Raw genomic sequence first — 22,958 nt, forward strand, 5'->3', positions numbered from 1 at the left:
AGATATGGATCTGTTGGTCACAGATACTTTAAAAAAAGATTACACTTCTCCATTGTGCCAGTGCTCATCGAAGGTGAGCATTTTCCCACTGAAGTCGGTTACGACGCCGAACTGCAGTCAGGTCAAGACCCTGGTGATGACGATGAGCATGCAGATAAGCTTCCCCGAGATGGTTTCTGACAGTTGTGTAGAACTTCTTCGGTTCTGCAAACCCACAGTTTCATCCGCTGTCTGGGTGGCTGGTCTCAGACGATCCCAAAAATGAAGAAGCCGGATGTGGAGGTCCTGAGCTAGCGTGGTTACACGTGGTCTGCAGTTGAGGCTGGTTGGACGTACTGCCAAACAACGTTGGAGGTGGATTATGGTAGAAAAATGAACATTAAATTCTCTGGCAACAGCTCTGGTGGACTTTCCTGCAGTCAGCATGACAATTGCATGCTCCCTCAAAACTTGAGACATCTGTGGCATTGTGTTGTGTGACAAAACGGCACATTTTAGAATGTCCTTTTATTGTCCGCAGCACAAGGTTCACCTGTGTAATGATCATGCTGTTTAATCAGCTTCTTGATATGCCACACCTGTCAGGTGGATGGATTATCTTGGCAAAGGAGAAATGCTCACTAGCAGGGATCTAAACACATTTGTGCACAACATTTGAGAGAAATACGGAGATGTTTTATTTCAGATCATGAAACATGGGACCAGCACTTTTACATGTTGCGTTGATATTTTTATTCAGTATAAATATGGCTCCACAGAACTCCGATCTGTATTACATAAATATTTTGTTCCTCTGGAATTGAGAATCGATACCTGACCGTGAGGTGGAGAGAAACGTTTTTATAAATATTGTTTACTTATCTTCAGGTCAAAATATGTATGACACCCAAGGTAAAACAATGTACTTCAGGTTAATATATACATACTGTATTTATTTCAATTTTTTCCTAATAACCAATTACACATATCTACCTTATTTCACAATAAATAATATTTTAGTTGTAGCTTTGAACATAAACCCTATGTAGGACTTGTGCACCAACATCTATAAACACAAGTGCATTTTTTGGTGTAATGCATGTTATTAGCAGAATGTCAGGGTCTGTGAAGCTATTAGATTAGTTTGGAAGAATTGTCATGACAGAGATGTTGTCTAACCCCCATTCAAATGACCAATAGCAGAAGGATCAGCCATCATAACAAAAAATAACCATGGTCCGTGATGGACCTCAGTTTGAGGCAGATAAAAACACTTCATGTGTATTTTACTGCACTTACACTTGGCTGTAGCTTACTCTAAAATAGCTGTGTTTTTGAGGACACAATTTCCCTGTTTAGATTAAAATACCATACATGCACTTGACTAATTTGAGTCCCTTGATGCACCTGCTGTGGGCTACATTAAAAATATTGAGCAATACTGAAAGAAAACATACATCTCTGAAACTATTCTAAGGAAACTTTCATGTCTGGCCTTGTGTTCAGAAAAGCATGAAAGAGCATTGGGGAGGCACCCATCAACACATTCCCAGGAATATTATAGCAAAATGCCTAGTTAGAAGGTGGGGGAAATTGGTGACATTTCCTATATAGGAATTTGCATTATAAGCATAACAGTCTCATTCATTACGGTACTCTTCCACTAGTTTCCTATGAGTACATGTTGAGATTTCACAAATTTACACACTATGTACAAAAATACATACTTGGGCAGGAAGTGCTTGCAAAAGACAGAGAATAACATGATTCTGGCACTCTTCACAAGAAATACAGCATAATGAAAAAACATGAAATAAAACCACATCAATCAATACATTTGGACATATGAACCAGAAAGACTTTGTAAAATACTATTGTGTTGTTGTGGTCATTTTTCAATGAGTCCTCTCAATGTGACAGTATATTGTAGTAGATTCAACCTCTACCATAAAGAGTATGGTTTCATCATTTCAAGATGTCATCAAGACAAGACGGTTTAAGGGTAGACCCAGAGGCAGGGCTTTGATTGGTCCATTTCAGTGCTGTGGAATGTCGGACAGGAACTTACCTGTCCAGACAGTGAGCTCTTATAGCAAAAGTCCCCTTTACACCAAAAGGTCATAGGGTTTTAGAGGATGTCCTTACATGACTCACAAATGAACATGGATGCATCATTTGAACCGCTTGAATGTCCCTCCCTTACCACAGGAAGAACACAAGCCCCCTTACATTGAAATCATTAGCACATCAGTTAACCATACATGGATATACATTTTTTTTTTTACAGTATGCATTGGTAATGGATGCAATAAAAGAGGTTGTGTTTAATTTCCCCCTGCATTTGTTTAGAGTATTGGTTATGTATTCCTCCAGGTAAGTATGCACTCTATGTGTCCAGTGTCTGTGCAGTGTATGTCTTCCTGCGAGAAGTAGTGTTTGTGTGACAGGTTAAAGGAAATACTCATAGCCTGTTATACATTCAAAAGTATTAGTAAGTTCATAGTATGTGAGGATCTTAAAACATCTAAGGTTAAAAAGATCATGCATTCTGTATTAGTTGATAGAGATTGATAACATTCATAATTGTGTTAAAGTTAAAATCCATCAAGCGTACAAAAGGTAAGAATTGTAAAAGGAATGTGTAAACGTTATATTGATTACTTTATTTTGTGGTGCCTAATTGAAGGGGAAAAGTGTTAATCTGTGATCTACTAAATGCTCTTTAATCTATGAGCCTGAGATCGATTGCTCTGGTCTCCACCCAAGTTCGCGGGGAAATCGCGGTCTTTTCTTCATTACAGTAAAAGTTCTCACTGAGGAAATAATACCGTATCACTCTCGTGATTATTTCTCCCCTTTTTCAGGGGCGTAACATTTGCTGTGGTTCTGTCCCGACTGTTGGCTCCCTGGCAGCTGTGACTGTGTGCCCTGAAATCACTGGCCTGACTTACACTGCGTACCCACCACTCTTCTTGGCATGGTAGAAATCTGCAGAGACAGAAACCAATAGAGGCCTTGTCAGCATTGGACTTCGTATTCAAAACTTAATTTTAAAGTAAACCAGCAGTTCAACCCTACCAACTTATAACCCATCCTCAATAACCAACCCCTACAGCCACACGCGACACCAACGCTCCTACCTGTGAGGTTGGTCTGTTTAGTCTTCGGTCTGTTTCATCTTCAGTCTGTTTTCATTGTGGTTCGTGTTCTCCTTCTTGTCTGGTGTTTTCTCCAGGTTCTGGTGGTTGGCTCCGCACTTCTCAGGGGTGCAAGGGATATTCTCCTTGACACGGTGCAATGGCCCTGCCCCGCCCCTCCCTGTGATGGCCGCCAGGCCTCCCTCCCTCTGTGCCTCTCCCTGACCCAAAAGGCAGGGTTGGTAGAGGAGCGGCAGCTTGGTGCCTAGAACCCCCTCCCACTGGAAGTCTCCCCCAGCCAGAGGCTTCTCTGACAGGAAATCAAAGCCCCAGCGGTGGCAGGCGTCCTCCAGGTCTCTGCGCAAGGCATTCTGGTACTCCTGCTGCAGCTGCTCATGGTCCACTGGGCCGAACAGGTTCCGTCTGGCAGGACCTTTCCCCAGGGCGCTCAGAATCCGCTTACGACTGGCCATGGTTGTTCTGGTTCTACACTGCAGGGGACAAAGGGAGAGGACAGCATGGTTAGTTAAGCAGACGGATATCTACTTACAGAGCACAGCAAGAGCAAACAGTAACGTCATCAATAAGATCATGTAAAAACACCTGATCTACACTACATGGCCAAAAGCTCGTCGAACATCTCATTCCAAAATCATGGGCATTAATATATGGTTGGTCCCCCCTTTGCTGCTATAACAGCCTCCACTCTGGGAAGGCTTTCCACTAGATGTTGGAGCACTGCTGCAGGGACTTGCTTCCATTCAGCCACAAGAGCATTAGTGAGGTCGGGCAGTGATGTTGGGCGATAAGGACTGGCTCGCAGTCAGTGTTCCAATTCATCCCAAAGGTGTTCGATGGGGTTGAGGTCGGGGCTCTGTGCTTCAGCACTCGGCGGTCCCTTTCTGTGAGCTTGTGTGGCCTACCGCTTTGCGGCTGAGCCTTGTTGTTCCCACCTTTCCGTTTCCACTTCACAATAACAGTACTAGCAGGGCAGAAATTGTATGATCTGACTTGTTGGAAAGGTGGCATCCTATGACTATGCCACGTTGAAAGTCAGAGCCCCTTCAGTAAGGCCATTCCACTGCCAATGTTTGTCTATGGAGATTGCATGGCGGTGTGCTCGATTTTATACACCTGTCAGAAACGGGTGGCTAAAATAGCCAAATCCACTAATTTGAAGGGGTGTCCATATACTTTTGTAAATATAGTGTATATTGTCTGAGTTGACAGTTTGGTGAAATATCCTGAGTATGTGAAACAAGTCCCTTTCTTGTGTCTTCTACTCTACAGAATAGCATATCTAAAAGCGCTGAAGTTAGATTTTTTAAAAAGGTTTCACTGCAATCAGATGCCTCTGAACTTGTGAACAAAGGTAAATATGATAGATTATTGCTATGTAAGACCAAGACTGTTTCTCTCAGATTTAAACTAAGGTAGTAACCCAATTAAATTCTTAAATCGGCCGATCCTATCACCAACAATCAAACAAACAAACATTAGTAAATGGCATCAATAAATCAGATATTCCAATATAATTCAATAACAACCAAATATCACACCATAATCACTGAAACACTACTATCTAATGCAACAAGATGTAAGAAGTTGTATAGCTAGCCTACCCCAACCAATAAAGAACTTACCATTTATGAACAAGTAAATCTCTCAAAATCCCAACTGTACTTCACTTCATCAGTGTAAAGGAGGAACTGGACTGTGTGTTCAGGATGCTGCAGTTGTATTTAACTGCTTGACATCAGACTATGATTCATAAAGCCCTCCTACTATCCTGATCTAGTACAGTACATGCCTGGGCAAACCCCTACAGCGACATGTAAAGACAAGTCCTGGACGTCAACTCTTGTGGTTGTAGTACTACAAATAACCACTAGGTACCAGTGTTAACCCATAACCTGCGTTTTTGACAAAATACAGAGATCCACAAGCAGTTTGCACATTCCACAGTTGTAAATGTTTCGGAACATTTGCTCACACATCGTTCTATATTTGTTAAAATGTTCGTTTTATTTGTGAGCTATGTTGAATACATATACAGATCAAGATTTAATTAGTGAATTATTTTTACACGTTTACAGATCCTGGTTTTATTTCCTAAATATATTCATAGATCATAGTTTCATTTGTGAATCATGTTGAATATACGCACAGATCATGGTAGACATTTACAGATTAAAGAAAATAAATCTCACTCCAAACTATCTTCATGAAAACTTGTCTGATGTCAGGCAACAATACAAACAGAGTTAACTACAGTAAATTAATAGGGGCTAAAATAGGGTAGATCTATGTCACGTGTCAAACTCATACCTCTTCGGGTTTTCGCTCCTCCCCTGTACTTGACTGATGAATTAAGGTCACTAATTAGTAAGGAACTCCCCTCCCCTGGTTGTCTAGGTCGAAAGATCATCGGTTGCGAAGATGGTGGGAAACTGAGGTTTTGTTTGAAACTGCTAGTGAGTCGGATGAAGCTAATAGTACAGAAAGTGAGAATGGTGGGTTACAGTGGCGAAGAAAAAGGGGAACAAGAGAAGTAAAGCAGTATTGGAAAATAGGAAACAACGAGACTACTTTTTAATCGGATTGAGGGTTTTGGATCAATGCTACTTAGGAAATCAATTTAAGGACAGACGGAACGCCTCGCCAATATCCAATGGTAGAGCGTGGCGCGAAATACAAAAACCTCAAATGCTATAATTTCAATTTTTCAAACATACGACTATTTTACACAATTTTAAAGACAAGACTCTCGTTAATCTAACCACATTGTCCGATTTCAAAAAGGCTTTACAGCGAAAGCAATGTTAGGAGAGTACATAGCCAAAAACAATCACAAAGCCATTTTCCAAGCAAGCATATGTCACATAAACCCAAAACACAGCTAAATGAAGCACTAACCTTTGATCTTCATCAGATGACACTCCTATGACATTATGTTATACAATACATGCATGTTTTGTTCAATCAAGTTCATATTTATATTCAAAAACAGCTTTTTACATTGGCATGTGATGTTCAGAACATGCATTCCCACCCAAAACTTACGGTGAATTTACTAAATTACTCAAACTTTGACAAAATACATAATTATTTTAAGAATTATAGATACAGAACTCCTTTATGCAATCGCTATGTCAGATTTTAAAATAGCTTTTCGGCGAAAGCACATTTTTAAATATTCTGAGTACATAGCTCAGCCATCACGGTGAGCTATATTGACACCTGTCAAGTTCGGGGCTCACTAAACTCAGAATTACTATTAGAAAATGTTATTACCTTTGCCGATCTTCATCAGAATGCACTCCCAGGACTGCTACTTCCACAACAAATGTTTCTGTTCCAAATAATCCATAGTTATGTCCAAATACCTCCGTTTTGTTCGTGCGTTCAGGTCACTATCCAAAGGGTAACGCGCGAGCGCATTTCGAGACAACAAAATTCAAAATGTTCCTTTACTGTACTTAGAAGCATGTCAAACGCTGTTTAAAATCTATTTTTATGGTATTTTTCTCGTAAAATAGCGATAATATTCCAACCGGACAATAGTGTATTCATTCAAAGGGGAAAATAAAAAACAGCATGGTCGCGGGACCTCGCATATCCAATCTCTTTGTCACCAGGCAGACCACTGACAAACTGTGCTAGTATACTCTGCCAAAGAGACAGGAGACGCCTCAATCCACTTTCTGAAGGCTTTAGAGAGCCAATGGAAGCCTTAGAAAGTGCTTCGTAACAGCTCAGATACTGTAGTTTCGATAGAGAACCAAAAGAAGAACTACAAATTCTCAGACAGGCCACTTCCTGCTTGGAATCTTCTCAGGTTTTTGCCTGCCATATGAGTTCTGTTATACACAGACACGATTCAAACAGTTTTAGAAACTTTAGAGTGTTTTCTATCCAAATCTACTAATAATATGCATATTCTAGTTTCTGGGCAAGAGTAGTAACCAGATTAAAATCGGGTATGCTTTTTTTTTGTTTTTTTCTCTCATCCGGCCGTGAAAATACTGCCCCCCTATCCACAACAGGTTTTAAAGTCTCCAGGAAAATCTGGAATGTGTTGGAGGAAAGTGTGGCGTCGGTGAGTCACAAGAAGTGGTCTTATTTAGATTTTTTGTGTCTGCGGAGGAGAAGAAGCGTGTTTTAAAACACAAAAAGATAGTTGTGGAATGTTTCCTGTGTGGATTTTTGTAGCAGGGTGCTATCTAGGGGGATATTTCTAGGGTGGTGCAAGAAATAAAGGCAGAGGATATAACTGAAGACATCGATGGAGTGGTTGGTGCAAATCGACTAACGTGTATGGAGAAAATAAATTCAATTCAGCCATGCTTCTGTTCTTTGATGATGAGTCTCTCCCTTTTCATACAAAGTTAGGATTCATGAGATACCCTATAAGAGCTTTTGTGCACAAGCCCCTTCAGTGTTATAAATGTAAAATATTTGTCCATGTGTCAAGTGTGTGCAGAAGGGAAGAGTATCGTATGCCAGATGAAGGGAAATGCTGCAATTGGAGGTGAACATGCACCTGAATTTCTGGAGTGCCCTGTTAAGGTGAAAGAGGTGGCAAGGGTAAGGAGTGTCCAGCGTGTCTCCTATCTGGAGGCGGTGAGAAAATTGGTAGGAACGAGTAGCGAGGAAGAAACAACAGCAGTAGAGCCACCAAGATCAGTGAAGGTTTCTCATCAACCGAGGGATAGTGAAAAGCTACATGTTAAAAAGGTGGACTTTGTATTATTTATTGCAATGGTCGTAAACTGTACAGTACAAGCGAAGAAGAAATCTTATCAAATTGGTATTATGATTGCTGCTGAATTTTTTTGGGGTCTGTGATTTCACAGCCGAGGGATAGGGATGTATTTTGGAGTGGACTGGGATTGATGAAGTGGGATGGGTTTTCTTAGTTGACATGTTTTATTTTGTATGATGTCGTTTTCTGCAATGGTTTTTTAGTTTCTTATTCAATATCCCATCCAGCTGGTGGTGGTAATGCAACTTTCTCGCTCTGTTGCCAACTGCCGTTAACCCCATCGAAGACAAAGAGAAGATGGTTGTCGGTTTTAATTGAAAGGAAAACCAAAAACTCAGACATCACTACGGGAACCTGGATGTAGCAAGGACACGTGCAGAGAGAAGTTGCACCGCATTCCTATGAGAGCCAAACGGAGCATGGATCACAACTTAGAGGAAACCAAGTGGCTCTAAGGCTTCAGCTGTTTACTCAAGGGACTGAGGATTATCAGGAGGACATTACTTAAGTGTCAAATTCCTTCAGCATTGGACAAAAGTCAGAACACCCTGACTGACAATGAATGCTGTTCAACTGCTTCAATAAGTGCTTCAGCAGAACAACCAAAAAGGACCGTCAAAGCCTCTGAAAGGCTAATTGAGAATTGCAACGAAACAAAAAACCTGGACTGAATGTTTGTGGAAACAAAGAACTACAATAGAGTATTGTTGGACAGAGAATGTATTTAGTTGGGAAAAACAAATTCACTCAATATGTTTGCCTCCTTAAGTGATGAGTGAGTCAAGCAGACCACCATAGTCCCTGGGCCCAAGAACACCAAGGTAACCTACCTAAATGACTACCGACCCGTAGCACTCACGTCTGTAGCTTTGAAAGGCTGGTCATGTGTGACGTGGAGAGGTTGGACCCAGGTGCAGAGAAGAGACCAGATGAGGAATCAGTGGATAAGGATAAACATAAATACTTTACTGAGAAACAGTAGGGGCAGGATCACAGTACACTAGAAAAATAACAAATACCAAGCCTCAAAATCACTCAGAAAACGACCGCACACAGTAAACAATTCAAGCTTCTGCAAAGCACCACACAATCATGAAATAATAAGACACACCTGAGTCCAATAAAAGTCTCTAGGGCGGTCTCTGCCGCCCTCTGGTGCCAGGAGGAACCATGACAACATCATCCCAGAAACCCTAGACCCACTCCAATTTGCATACCACCCAAACAGATCCACAGATGCCACAATCTCTATTGTATACAGCACTGCCCTTTCCCACCTGGACAAAAGGAACACCTACATGAGAATGCTGTTCATTGACTACAGCTCAGCCTTCAACACCATAGTGCCCTCAAAGCTCCTCACTAAGCTAAGGACCCTGGGACTAAACACATCCCTCTGCAACTGGATCCTGGACTTCCTGATGGGCCGCCCCCAGGTGGTGAGGGTATGTAGCAACACATCTGCGATGCTGATCCTCAACACTGGAGCCCCTCGGGTGCGTGCTCAGTCCCCTCCTGTACTCCCTGTTCACCCACAACTGTGTGGCCAGGTACGACTCCAACACCATCATTAAGTATGCAGACAACACAACAGTGGTAGGCCTGATCACCGACAACGACAAGACAGCCTGTAGGGAGGAGGTCAGAGACCTGGCCGGGTGGTGCCAGAATAACAACCTATCCCTCAACGTAACCAAGACTAAGGGGATGATTGTGGACTACAGGAAAAGGAGAACCGAGCACACCCCCATTCTCATGGACGGGGCTGTAGTGGAGCAGGTTGAGCACTTCAAGTTCCTTGGTGTCCACATCAACAACAAACTAACATGGTCCAAGCACACCAAGACAAGGCCTATATATGTCATGAAGTGAGTTGCAGAGGCACTTGAGTCACTCTGGTGTAAAAACAAAAGAACTACAGAATACCAAACAAAAGAATTACAGAATACCAAACAAAAGAATACCAGAAGCACATGTTCAGGGCCGCAGGGCAAAGGCCTATGTCGACTGTAGTGTATTTAAAGGGGTAATCCTTAGTTGAAACAATAACAAAGCGGACACCCTGCTTCTGTTTTGGTAAAAAGCTGAGGGATGGGCCTGGAGATTATTATTTTTTTATATATATTTTTTAATGACCTTTACCTGATGCTTTTATCCAAAGCGACTTACAGCCAATGCGTGTATACAATGCAACCACTCTGAAATGTATAGACTGTGCTATGCAACGACAAACTGACCATCCAAGATATCACATTTAGTTTTAAGAATGTTTTGAGGCTATACAGTGTTTTTGGGGTTCTGATGGGGTTTGACAGTTGAACTAAGCTTATGAGGCATTTAAACATTATATTCTTAAAGAATCAATGGGTATATATAATTCATTTTTTTGTCAAAAAATGGATGTAGCAACTACAGATTGACCCTTTTAAGGAACCACAGCTCCACGTCGTGGATCAATCTTGTGCCAAAATTTGAGCTAGCTCCGACTGATCTACCTGTTCTCGAAGTCAGGCTTGCTTATGTCAGCCAAAACATCAGGCTGCCACACTATCTCCATTCTATTCCACAGATCGCCCCAGCCAACCTCATTGCTGCTGGCGTCCTGCCCGGTTCCTTCCCACTGCAGCCGCAAATAAAAGACCCCTGACAGTTGACCTACTCTCATGAAAGAGTGTTTAATGACCAGAATCTCAGCCTCATGGGACAGTAACCCATTTGTTTAGCAATGCAGGAGGTTAACAGGGGCTCTTGGTTCCTTTGCAAGTTATGACATTTTAAACGAGAAGGTACACTCCCCTCCAGATGCATTTGGACAGTGAATCTGCAATCTAAATTTGCCTCTATACTCCACCATTTTGGATTTGAGATCAAATGTTTTATATGAGGTGACAGTACAGTGTCAACTTTTATTTGAGGGTATTACAGTCAGGTCCCAAATTATTGGCACCCCTGACAAAGGTAAGCAAAAACGACTGTATAAAATAAATAATACACATACTGAACTAAATTGTATGTTCACAAAAATGGGAAAATTATATTATTTTATACTAATACAATTGCTCAGAGAGAGATTTAGTCAAACAAGTAATTTAAAAAAACATCTAAAAATGATTAATACTCCAGCAGCCTCCCCTTGCGAGGATAATGACACTGAGCCTTCCTCTAAAATGTTTTATGAGATTAGAGAACACATTGGGAGGAATCTTAGACCATTCCTCCATACAGAATCTTCCCAGGTCCTTGGTATCCTGCCTCTGCGCTTATGGATTGGCCTCTTCAATTCAACCCACACATTTTCAATGAGGACAATTCCCTTACCAGGCCGTGATGCAACTGGTCAGGACGCTCTCGATGGTTCAGCAGTAGTATTTGGAGAGGACTGGAGTGACATGCTGAATTTCTTCAGCCGCCTTAGAAAGTAGAGACGCTGTTGACAAGAGTGGTGGTGTTGTTGGTCCATGTCAGGAAGTCCAGGACCCAGTTGCAGAGGGTGGTGTCCAGACCCAGAGCTTTCACAGACACCCAGAAAGGCTGGAATATACTCCTGTTTTGTAATAATGGAGGGAATTCAACAGGGAACTTTGACAGTCACCACCCTTTTAAAATGTAAGTTATGTAAAGTTCTTGTGATATTACAATTAAAGTTACCTTTTTATAGTACTTTCATGAGGACCAGGGGTTCCCGAGTGGCACAGTGGTCTAAGGCACTGCATCTCAGTGCAAGAGGTGTCACTGCAGTCCCTGGTTCGAATCCAGGCTGTATCACATCTGGCTGTGATTGGGAGTCCCATAGGGAGGTGCACAATCGGCCCAGCGTGGTCTGGGTTTGGCCGGGGTAGGCCCACTAGCGGTTCTGAGGGGGGGCCAGTGCCTCTGTGACAACAATTTTGGACCCCCTTGTGGCCCCCATAAATGTGGAGTATGAAATAATTTTTACATACATTTTTGCTATCGTTCTTTTTTTACATCCGTTATTAGACAGTGGCAACGATGATGATTATGAACATGGTCTTTTGCCTGCTAATGCAGTGAAGAAAACGATATGACAACAATAACGTCTAATGTAACTGGCCCCTCTAACAGTACAACTGGCCACAGCTTGGCCCCCCCCAGTTGAAATGGTCTAGAACCGCCACTGGGTAGGCCGTCATTGTAAATAAGAATTTGTTCTCAACTGACTTGCCTAGTTAAATAAAAATTCACTTCAATCACTAATTTACGAATTGGTCAACCTCCCCTCTTATCCACCAGTTGTAGTCAGTTATAGGATTTTGTTTACAATTTTAGAATTGTGATGTCCAGGTGTGACTTTTTAAAACCATTGTCATTAGTACATTTACACCTATGACATGCGATACATTTTATAAATGTAACACATACTTATCCAAAGTAGCTTACTCTATTATGAGATGAGGGCATTCAGATGGAGGCCATTCATATGATCATAGGAGATGAGTTTAAGTTTATGAAGCCGAAGACAAAGCTATTTTGACAGTAAAGTTTGTTTTGTGATATTATTGAAACTAAATTGTCATTCAGTCACAGAATGAAGGGATATTAGATGTGGATCATAGCACCTAATGTATAACTGACCTCCTCTCCCCTTTCTGGAACCTAATGTATAACTGACCTCCTCTCCCCTTTCTGGAACCTAATGTATAACTGACCTCCTCTCCCCTTTCTGGAACCTAATGTATAACTGACCTCCTCTCCCCTTTTTGGAACCTAATGTATAACTGACCTCCTCTCCCCTTTCTGGAACCTAATGTATAACTGACCTCCTCTCCCCTTTCTGGAACCTAATGTATAACTGACCTCCTCTCCCCTTTCTGGAACCTAATGTATAACTGACCTCCTCTCCCCTTTCTGGAACCTAATGTATAACTGACCTCCTCTCCCCTTTCTGGAACCTAATGTATAACTGACCTCCTCTCCCCTTTCTGGAACCTAATGTATAACTGACCTCCTCTCCCCTTTCTGGAACCTAATGTATAACTGACCTCCTCTCCCCTTTCTGGAACCTAATGTATAACTGACCTCCTCTCCCCTTTCTGGAACCTAATGTATAACTGACCTCTCCCCTTTCTGGAACCTAAGGTATAACTGACCTCCTCTCCCCTTTCTGGAACCTAATGGCAGAACTAACTTACAGTAGCGGTGTGTGGGTAAAATCCCTGGGGAAGCCAGAAAGAATGTACATATTACAACTTATGTGTTGTGATAATTGCATTGTTTGCTCTATAACCTGTTAGTTCATATACCTTGACACCGTGATATATACGCGTAAGGTCGAGACAATAAGATGTAGTGGCAGAATAAATTCCACCACACCTTTGTTGCATTACTAAACTGGAGAGCAACCTCTGTCCGGTGAAGTCCAAAAAGCATATTGCAAGTCGCAAAGAAAACAGGAGCTGCCTCCACTATTCCAGCACCATTTCAACATCAACTAAAAGATACCAAAAACAATCAACATAAGGTAAATATGATGTGGCTGTCCATGATTGATTTGTTTGTGTGTGCGTGCAAGTAGAAAAAAATATGTTGACTCACCCTTCTTGTGGAGACGCCAATGCCATCCTCCTTTCTTTCATGTTGACGAAACAGTCTATGGCTCTGTCATACAGTACAAGCTTTTATTTTAATCTGGCTAAAATGATTGCTTGCTAGCCTAACTTCCTCTTATAGGCAACGTTAGCTAGTTAACATTATTCTTCTACATCTAGCTACATATTGAACTTCCATCCTCTGAGTCCAATGTATACATTTACGGTTGGATCAGAATCGCCGTTATAATCATTGGCCAGTAGAGAATTAAGTAAAACCACAAGTCCAAATCCCTATCTCCTTACATGGCTAATTTAGGAAAGGGACAATTTTAGCTAGCTAGCTTGCCACCAGAGGGCAAGAACACAATGAAATTGAACAATTCAAGTTGTTTCTGTCAATGACGTATTTCTCGATGTAATAGGAGTGAAGCCAAATCCAAAACAGGCTTTTTTTGGTGCTCCAGGACCATTCACAGTTGAGCTCACTCAGTTTAGCTCAATGCTCATTGAGGCCAATTGCTCGTTGGCTTCCCTTGCATTCAATGCTACTGGAGGCAACAATGTCATACTCTTTATGACCAGACGGCATCAGATAGATGGCCTACACATACAGAGGGGCGCTGTTTTGCTCGCTTGGATGCTTTCTTCGGTGAGATACATTCAGCCTCTTACGAATTGAAGGAAAACGATACTGAACAAAAATATAAACACAACATGCAACAATTACAAATATTTTTCTGATACAGTTCATATAAGGAAATCAGTCAATTTAAATAAATAAATTAGGCCTTAATCTATGGATTTCACATGGGCAGGGGCACAGCCATGGATTGGTCTTGGAGGGCATAGGCCCACCCACTTGGGAGCCAGGCCCAGCCAATCATAATGCCAATCGTTTGTAATCAATGGTTGTGCAAATATACTTAAGTTTATATTTTTGTTAACATGCAACAATTAGATTTTACTGAGTTACAATTCATATGAAGAAATCAGTCAACTTTAATTCATTAGGCCTTAATATATGGATTTCACATGACTGGGCTGGGTGCAGCCATGGGTGGGCCTAGACACACCCACTTGGGAGCCAGGCCCAGCCAATCAGAATGAGTTTCCCCCCACAAAAGAGCTTCAATACAGACAGAAATACTCCCAGCAACATTCCCACTCTAAAATGACATTGGAGGCAGCTTATGGTAGAGAAATGAACATTCAATTATCTTGCAACAGCTCTGATGGAAATTCCTGCAGTCAGCATGCCAATTGCACACTCCCTCAAAACTTGACATCTGTGGCATTTTGTCCCCAGCACAAGGTGCATCTGTGTAATGATCATGCCATTTAATCAGCTACCTCTTGTAAATCTGAAGACAAACAAAAAAAGTATCAAGTATGCACATTTGTAGAATAAAGATCAAACATTTGTTCTGACCTATTAGTGTTTGCTCAAATCAAAGAAATACATTTCCCAACCTCTTGTTGGAAATCCGCTGTATGCCTCAATACCAAATAAATATAAGCACTCATGAAGCCCAGCATTTCCCTGTTGATTTGTGATGGGGGGCATAGTTGGATGTATTCTAGTTTCATATCAATGATTCTACATCCAAAGCAAGAACATCTTTGACGTCTGTAGACAGTTTAATATTTTATATCTCCCAACAAAATTGTAACCGAAGACTTTTCTACAACCAGTTTTTAATTCAGAGAACATTACAAATAGTACAAAGGAAAAGAAAGTGGAATATTGTAGAGCCAAAATTGAGATAATTGTATTCAGTACTTTGCATATCTTTTCTCAAATAGATTCCAATATCCTGAATAAGGGTGCCATTATTCCCATTGACAAATATTTACCAACAGGAACTGGAAGAACAGCGAAAATCCTATAGATCAGTTAGACGACAAGATACATATATTAATCAACATATAATAGATGACCATAGCCTTTTACCACCTCCAGACAAATCTTGCTGACATGGAAATGTGACGTGAGCACTAGACTATTTAAAACAGGGCCTTTCCTTGACCTTGTACTTTTAGACATTCAGAGACTCAAACACTCAAGTCATGCTGAACTCTTGCACACAAATCTCACAAGTCTGTTTTGGACGATACTGACTTTATAAGTACCCACTTGCATTTTCTTTGTCAATTTTGGCACTGGAATAAATGTTTGACTAACATCGATGTCTTATATGGTATTTTGAATGAGAAGTTGGTTCTCGAGTTCAGCCCTTTCAGTAACGTATTACACCTGCATACCCACTTATTTACAAAATACAGAGGAAATAGATACCTTGAAAGCCACAAAGAAGCAAATACTAAACATATTTGATTGTTTAAAAAAAAAAGTGACAAATATGACCAGAGGTCATTTAAAGTCCATCACATGAAACAACTCGCTAGAGGGATGCCTGTATTTGTTCATCCATCGATTGCCGTGAATCTTCTTACTTTCTCTCAGTAGATCTGGAGCGGCTGTGAAAAGGGGAAAAACAGTTAAGCCAGAATGTTAATATAAACTTTACCCGGAGCATTCATGCACTCTCAGAACAATGTTACAGCCATGTACTAACACAAGTGGTTTCATTGTTATATTAAGACAAGATATAAGATCCTTGCTCTGTCTCATAAAACCTCTCCTGTTTACCTCCTTGAACGAGAGAATGATCTTGAGGGTTTATGGTTTCTGTCCCGGGATAGAGATCTCTCCCTCTTCCTGTCTCTGGAGAGAGACCTGCATACAGAAGGAACCACAGAATTAACCAAAGCAACCTGCATCTTACTGAGGCCTCTGTTGACAAGAGGATGTCATCATTGACACGTTTGTCAGTTACCCTCTGGAAAGCTGTGTTAAAAATATATATTTATTTATTTTATGTATGATTGAAAATTGGGTCCTTAAGTCCATGCTTCCATGACCAATAATCTGTTTTGCTCTTAGTTGCCCACAGTATGGCCGTTCAATTTTACAATAACACTTATGGTTGTCAACATACCTGCTTCGGCTGCGGCTGAAGCTCCTCCTTCGTGGAGATCTGGTGGGGTGGGGGTGTGACAGGGTGTCAAAAGCAGAGCATAATACATTGGTGACCCATTGATACCAAACCCATCCGACCCACAAATTACCTGTACTCCCCTGAAGTAAACCCTACAGTCCCCACTGAAAACTGGCCCTCAGTGGGCACAAAGTTATAGTCTACACCCCTCCTAAGGGATGAGAATGGGTGACCGCTGATAAGGCATTTGTAATCCGAAATTCAGTCATCACCTCCCCTAAAAGGTCATGGTTAGTTAATACTGCCAGCTGAGAGAATGGCAAAAAAGTGCTTGGGAAAGAAGTGCATTTATACCAAATGGGGAGGGGTAAGAAAATGAAGGGTTGTAACATAACTAATGGTAAAACATTGGGTACGGGGCCTCTTAATGCTGCAGTAAAATCAAGGTTACATATTATGCACAACCGCAAAGTACACACAAGATGGGACCACTGCGACCTAAACCAGGAAGGGACCTACACTTTGGAAGGGGAAGCACTGATCAGAATAGCTCCTTTGAACATTTAGAAAGTCACAATTTAATAATTCACATGTCAAAATGACAGGGTCCTAGACTCACTGGATGCAGAGCCATGCCCCTTTAAATCAACGGATTACAGTAATGAGTGAGAAATACCAACCCTATTTGATTCAAATAAAGGAGAACCTTTTTTTAAAAGCAGCTTTCTCTTCACTTTTAAATTTGTAATCAGCAGTGTACTGTATGAAGCAGGAAAAACTTACTAGTCTTTTGGTTTTCAACAAGCTAGAAATGACGAAGGGGAGGCAGACTGTCGGCCGGGTAGGCAGATTTGGCTGAAAAGGACTGGCCAGATGCTGCGAGGTGATTAGTTGGCTGGCGGATGGGGGCTGGCTGTGGATTTTTCCTGCTTTTATTGGTTAGCCGAAGGCTGCTGCTGGTAGGTTGTAGTGTAGACATTTGGGGACGTAAAACGCTGATTGGTCGGGAATGTGAGGTGGGCCGCTGCCGATTTGGTTAAGGTTGGAGGAGGAGGCTGAGAACTGCATGCGCAGGAACCAATGGGCTGGTGCAACCTGACGACTGGCCATGCCTGGGTCATGTGACACGACACCAGCCAAGCTGATTGGGGCACGCTGGTCAGAGGTCACATGATGCTGAAAGAGGACTAGTTGACTGACTCAGAGGGTGGTGAGAAGAGGCATGGTGATGACTCTGTAACGGGGGTTCATTTTTATTAATATGAATGGTAAATAAAAAAGCAACCTCAATTTGTAACAAAAACAACCAATCTAGCATCATTAAGCTTCCCTCCCACCCCACCGGGTTCATAGATAGGTACTGCTTTGTAATACGAATCACCTACTTAAAAAGCTAGCTGCAATTTTCACACTTTGTCAAATCTTAAAATAATCTTGCAAGTGCACACAGTATAGAACACTTACAAAACACATTCAGTGCTTCAGGCAACAGTGAAAAGTTTGCAATCCAAATTTAGAGAAAATGTGGCAGCAGTAAATGCAAATGTACCTAACTTGGCATACAAAGCAGCACACTTCATTTCACACTGTACCCACCCCCTGGATCTAAAGTTCCCTGGAACTCGTTAAATTGATCAATGATAATGAAGATGAAAACAGCACGTTTTCAGCACCACATCACAGTAACCGCTGTAGACTACCATGGAAGCAAGGGTTATCAAACAGTCAGAGCTGAACTATCAACATGGTGCAGAGAAACAGGAGACGCATTTTGGAAAGACACAGGTAAAAACAAAATAGTTTAAATAGGAAAAGGGGAAGAAAGGGATTCGTAGTCTGTTGGGCATTGCTATCATAAAGCCCTGTACGGGAGACGGGTTACCTGCGCCTGGCGGGCGGGCTACCACGACGCCCGCGATGGTCATCTCGAGGACGTCTGCTCCATGAGGGAGGAGGACCCCGGTTGCGGGTGCGTTTCTCACCATTGGACAGCTCCACTCGCACACGAGAACCACTTAGTGTCCTGTGCAGATCAATAAGGATGTTACCACAGGTATACTGTTTAACGGTCACCAAAACATTATGGCATACATGGACTTTTTTCGCCACCTGTCGGGTATTTAAACGGAAGCCAGTGGCAACTGAAATTAATATATAGTCCTTCCAAATATCAGAGTAAGTGCATTGCTTGGAAACAAGGATCTCCAAGCAAACTAGGCTTGTCATAGTTATTTTATAAAGTGAAAAGCACATGGAGAAAATGTGCATTCATAAAGCAAAAACAGAACTTCAAACAGTTCTGGAATGTCTCTAATTTCTTTGGTCTAACAGTCAATCTGTCAAGTATATTGGCATGCAAGGAACAAAAACTTTAGTGATTGCCTCTCATTTCAACAGTTCTCAATTTCCTGATTCTATCATTCAGTTATTTTTTTTTATACCAGAAACTTGTTCTTAGGCTTTACCTTCCATCAAGCTCCCTCACTGCGTCTGTTGCGTCCCTTGGATCTTCAAATTCCACAAAAGCAAAGCCTGGGGGGTTCCTTGCTACCCAGACACTGCGAAGTGGCCCATAATAGCCAAAGGACCTCTCCAGCTCTGTCTTGTTACCATTATTTCCCAGGTTTCCCACATAGACCTTGCAGTCGAGAGGGCAATCTCGGTGCATGGCTGGATCTGTAAAAATATTAAGCAGAATGTATAGAATTCATCAGGTTCCACTCACTCTTTGGTATTAGAGTTGATGGTTCACAGTATCTGACTAGTTTTGCTTTCTAGGAATCATGCTTCAAAAGGCAGCAGAATGGCCAATGTACAAAGGGAACCTTATATAGACATGAACCAGAAAAGCTACATCAAGCAGTTCTGGAACAAACACACCTCTAATTATTTGAAATTCTTGTGTCAAACAGTCAATCTGTCAAGTGTACTGGCATGCAAGGTACGAAAACTTTTGTAATTACCTGCCATTTCAACAGGTCTCAATTTTCAAAACAAAAATTGATACTCCGCAAACGTGAATGAGAAACTGAAAGAAGAATTGTCCATTTAGATTTTCACGTAGTACACATTTTCCACACAATTTATATTCAAGTAGGACTTTACTATAGTCTATGTTCATAACACGCAGATTTACAAATTTCCCTCCACATACAATTTACAAAGCCACATTCAAACAGCCAGGTGTTTTTTTGTTATAACACGCAATCAGATGTTTTGCGTCGTTCTGGCTGAATTTGAGGTAGGCAACATAGTGCCAGAAATTAATACAGGGCATAAATCAAGTGGTGTGGAAATGTATAGCACATGGAAATGCATTGCGGTAATTCTTCTAATATATAATTGCCGTGAAAGATTAACAGGTTCTGCCATTACAGCTACAACAAAGTAATAATAAGTATGTTAGAACAAGCTTGTTTTCTGATCCAACGTTGGTCAAAATCGCCCACAGCCCCTTTGCATCGTTCACTAAGGTTACTAACTAGCTGCCCGTATGTAGTTATGCAAAATGGCAGAAGCCCGGGCTGGGGCCTTGACGAGATAAAACCCTCACGACATTTGCTTGGCTTGCTCCCTCCTAGTTCACTTTTTAATTTACGTGCCATGGGCTACGTGTGAGGCCCGAGTATAGCTGCAAATTCACTTAAACATTTGTCAATACAATTACATGATGTAGTACAGTTGGTTTAGCCATTTCAGCTAACTTCACTAACTAGCTGCGAAAATACTGAAAATGGATAACGTCCCTAGCTAGCTAGCTCTTCGGTGGGCTAACTAACATTAGCTAGCTAGTATAAATGCAAGAGTCAGTAAATATAAAATAAACATGAATTGAAAAATGAAATTCATTACACATTTTGCATTATTTAGGTATGTGTTATTTACCGTATTGTAAAACCAACACTAATATTCGATCCGTTTGCAGTCTTCCGTCGAAACGCCTGTCTGAACCTGCGACATGAGCTGCTAGCTATAATAAAATGGAGATCGGAAACCTTCTTCTGTGAGCTTTATATGGCGGTTGGCAACCAACTTTAAGCTGCATTACCGCCACCAACTGGACTGGAGTTTGGACCAGAGACAGTCAAGGCCTAAATCTTACCCAACAGTCTCCTCTCCCTAAGGAAACGAAATACATAATTAAATACTACATCTCCTGAAGATTTCCCCAGCACTTCACTTAATCTTGGCTGTTCAACCCCATTGCTCCTCAAATCTAATAACAATCACTCCCTTTCCTCCCATATTTCTGGCACAGAAATAGAACATGTCCGAGCTGGTCACGGGTGCACCTCAGCCACGCTCAAGGTACTAAACAGTATCATAACCGCCATCGATAAAAGACAGTACTGTGCAGCCGTCTTCATCGACCTGGCCAAGGCTTTCGACTCTGTCAATCACCGTATTCTTATCGGCAGACTCAATAGCCTTGGTTTCTCAAATGACTGCCTCGCCTGTTTCAACTACTTCGCAGACAGAGTTCAGGGTGTCAAATCGGAGGGAATGCATGCTTTTCAATCGTTCGCTGCCCGCACCCGCCCGCCCGACTAGCATCACTGCCCTGGACGGTTCTGACCTAGAATATGTGGACAACTACAAATACCTAGGTGTCTGGCTAGACTGTAAACTCTCCTTCCAGACTCATAATAAACATCTCCAATCCAAAATCAAATCTAGAATTGGCTTTCTATTTCGCAACAAAGCCTCCTTCAGTCATGCCGCCAAACTTTCCCTAGTAAAACCTACTATCCTACCGATCCTCAACTTCGCCGATGTTATCTACAAAATAGCTTCCAATACTCTACTCAGCAAACTGGATGCAGTCTATCACAGTGCGATCCATTTTGTCACCAAAGCCCCTTAAACCACCCACCACTGCGACCTGTATGCTCTAGTCGGCTGGACCTCGCTACATATTCGTCGCCAGACCCACTGGCTCTAGGTCATCTATAAGCTTATGCTAGGTAAAGCTCCGCCTTATCTCAGCTCACTGGTCACGATAACAACACCCACCCGTAGCATGCGCTCCAGCAGGTATATCTCACTGGTCATCCCCAAAGCCAACAGCTCCTTTGGCCGCCTTTCCTTCCAGTTCTCTGCTGCCAGTGACTGGAACGAATTGCAAAAATCGCTGAAGCTGGAGACTTATATTTCCCTCACTAACTTTAAACATCAGCTATCTGAGCAGCTAACCGATCGCTGCAGCTGTACATAGTCCATCTGTAAATAGCCCACCCAATCTACCTACCTCATCCCCATATCGTTTTTATTTACTTTTCTGCTCTTTTGCACACCAGTATCTCTACTTGCACATCATCATCTGCTCATTTATCACTCCAGTGTTAATATGCCAAATTGTGAATAACTTTTTTACTATGGCCTATTTATTGCCTACCTCCTCACACCATTTGCACACACTGTATATAGACTTTCTTTTTTTATATTGTGTTATTGACTGTTCGCTTGTTTATTCTATGTGTAACTCTGTGTTGTTGTTTGTGTAGCACTGCTTTGCTTTATCTTGGACATGTCGCAGTTGTAAATGAGAACTTGTTCTCAACTAGCTTACCTGGTTAAATAAAGGTTAAATTAAAAAAATAGAAATCAAATTTTAACGGAGTGGGTGGCAGATAGCATTTTCAATGCCATTCTATATCTAACGCTGTTAAGGTCATCACTGGATTATGGAATTGTAGCATATGGATCAGCTGCTCAGACATCTTTAAAAAAGCTGGATGTAGTCCAGTCCCAAGCCCTAAAAATATGTTGTGGAGTACGCAGGACCTCCCCGGTGGCAGGGATGCAGGTAGAGTTGGTTAGAAATGCCGTTAAAGTTAAGAAGACAACAGCTAACCATGACATATTGGGTAAATAGACACTGTGTTAACAAACCTCCAAACACGCTTCAATGCCATACAATACTCCTTCCGTGGCCTCCAACTACTCTTAAATGCTAGTAAAACTAAGTGCATGCTCTTCAACCGATCGCTGCCCACACCCGCCCGCCCTCCCGCCTAGCATCACTACTCTGGACGGTTCTCACTTAGAATATGTGGACAACTATAAATACCTAGGTGTCTGGTTATACTGTAAACTCTCCTTCCACTCATATTAAGTATCTCCAATCCAAAATGAAATCTAGACTCGGCTTCCTATTTCGCAACAAAGTCTCCTTCACTCATGCTGCCAAACATACCCTCATAAAACTGACTATCCTGCCGATCCTTGACTTCGGCAATGTCATCTACAAAATAGCCTCCAACACTCTACTCAGCAAATTGGATGCAGTCTATCACAGTGCCATCCGTTTTGTCACCAAAGCCCCATATACTACTCACCAAAGCCCCATATACTACCCACCATTGCGACCTGTATGCTCTTGTTGGCTGGTACTCGCTACATATTCGTCGTCAAACCCACTGGCTCCAGGTCATCTATGTCTTTGCTAGGTAACGCTCCGCCTTATCTCAGCTCACTGGTCACCATAGCAACACCCACCTGTAGCACGCGCTCCAGCAGGTATATTTCA

At 41.8% G+C, this 22,958-nt stretch overlaps 2 protein-coding genes across 4 annotated transcripts; both read right to left on the reverse strand.

Moving 5' to 3' along the window:
* Positions 1–911: 911 nt before the first annotated feature.
* Positions 912–13,997, reverse strand: LOC106583085 (cyclin-dependent kinase inhibitor 1). Of its 2 annotated transcripts, none has more exons than XM_014166887.2 (3): positions 13,435–13,997; positions 3,120–3,607; positions 912–2,967 (listed from the first exon to the last, which is right to left on the reverse strand). In XM_014166887.2, exon 2 carries the CDS (start codon positions 3,587–3,589, stop codon positions 3,137–3,139), a length of 453 nt encoding a protein of 150 aa, XP_014022362.1. In that variant the 5' UTR covers positions 3,590–3,607; positions 13,435–13,997; the 3' UTR covers positions 912–2,967; positions 3,120–3,136. The 2 variants fall into 2 exon arrangements, with proteins under 2 accessions (XP_014022362.1, XP_014022361.1); XM_014166886.2 differs by lacking the exon at positions 13,435–13,997 and adding an exon at positions 4,760–4,967.
* Positions 13,998–15,105: 1,108 nt separating this feature from the next.
* Positions 15,106–20,588, reverse strand: LOC106583084 (serine/arginine-rich splicing factor 3). Of its 2 annotated transcripts, XM_014166884.2 has the most exons (7): positions 20,315–20,548; positions 19,393–19,457; positions 18,895–19,105; positions 18,312–18,452; positions 16,430–16,468; positions 16,081–16,167; positions 15,106–15,908 (listed from the first exon to the last, which is right to left on the reverse strand). In XM_014166884.2, exons 2-7 carry the CDS (start codon positions 19,397–19,399, stop codon positions 15,881–15,883), a joined length of 513 nt encoding a protein of 170 aa, XP_014022359.1. In that variant the 5' UTR covers positions 19,400–19,457; positions 20,315–20,548; the 3' UTR covers positions 15,106–15,880. The 2 variants fall into 2 exon arrangements, with proteins under 2 accessions (XP_014022359.1, XP_014022360.1); XM_014166885.2 differs by lacking the exon at positions 19,393–19,457 and having other exon boundaries at positions 20,315–20,588.
* Between the last annotated feature and the right edge of the window lie 2,370 nt (positions 20,589–22,958).

Source organism: Salmo salar, chromosome ssa22 (assembly GCF_905237065.1).
Source record: "Salmo salar chromosome ssa22, Ssal_v3.1, whole genome shotgun sequence".
Classification (NCBI taxonomy): Eukaryota; Metazoa; Chordata; class Actinopteri; order Salmoniformes; family Salmonidae; genus Salmo; species Salmo salar.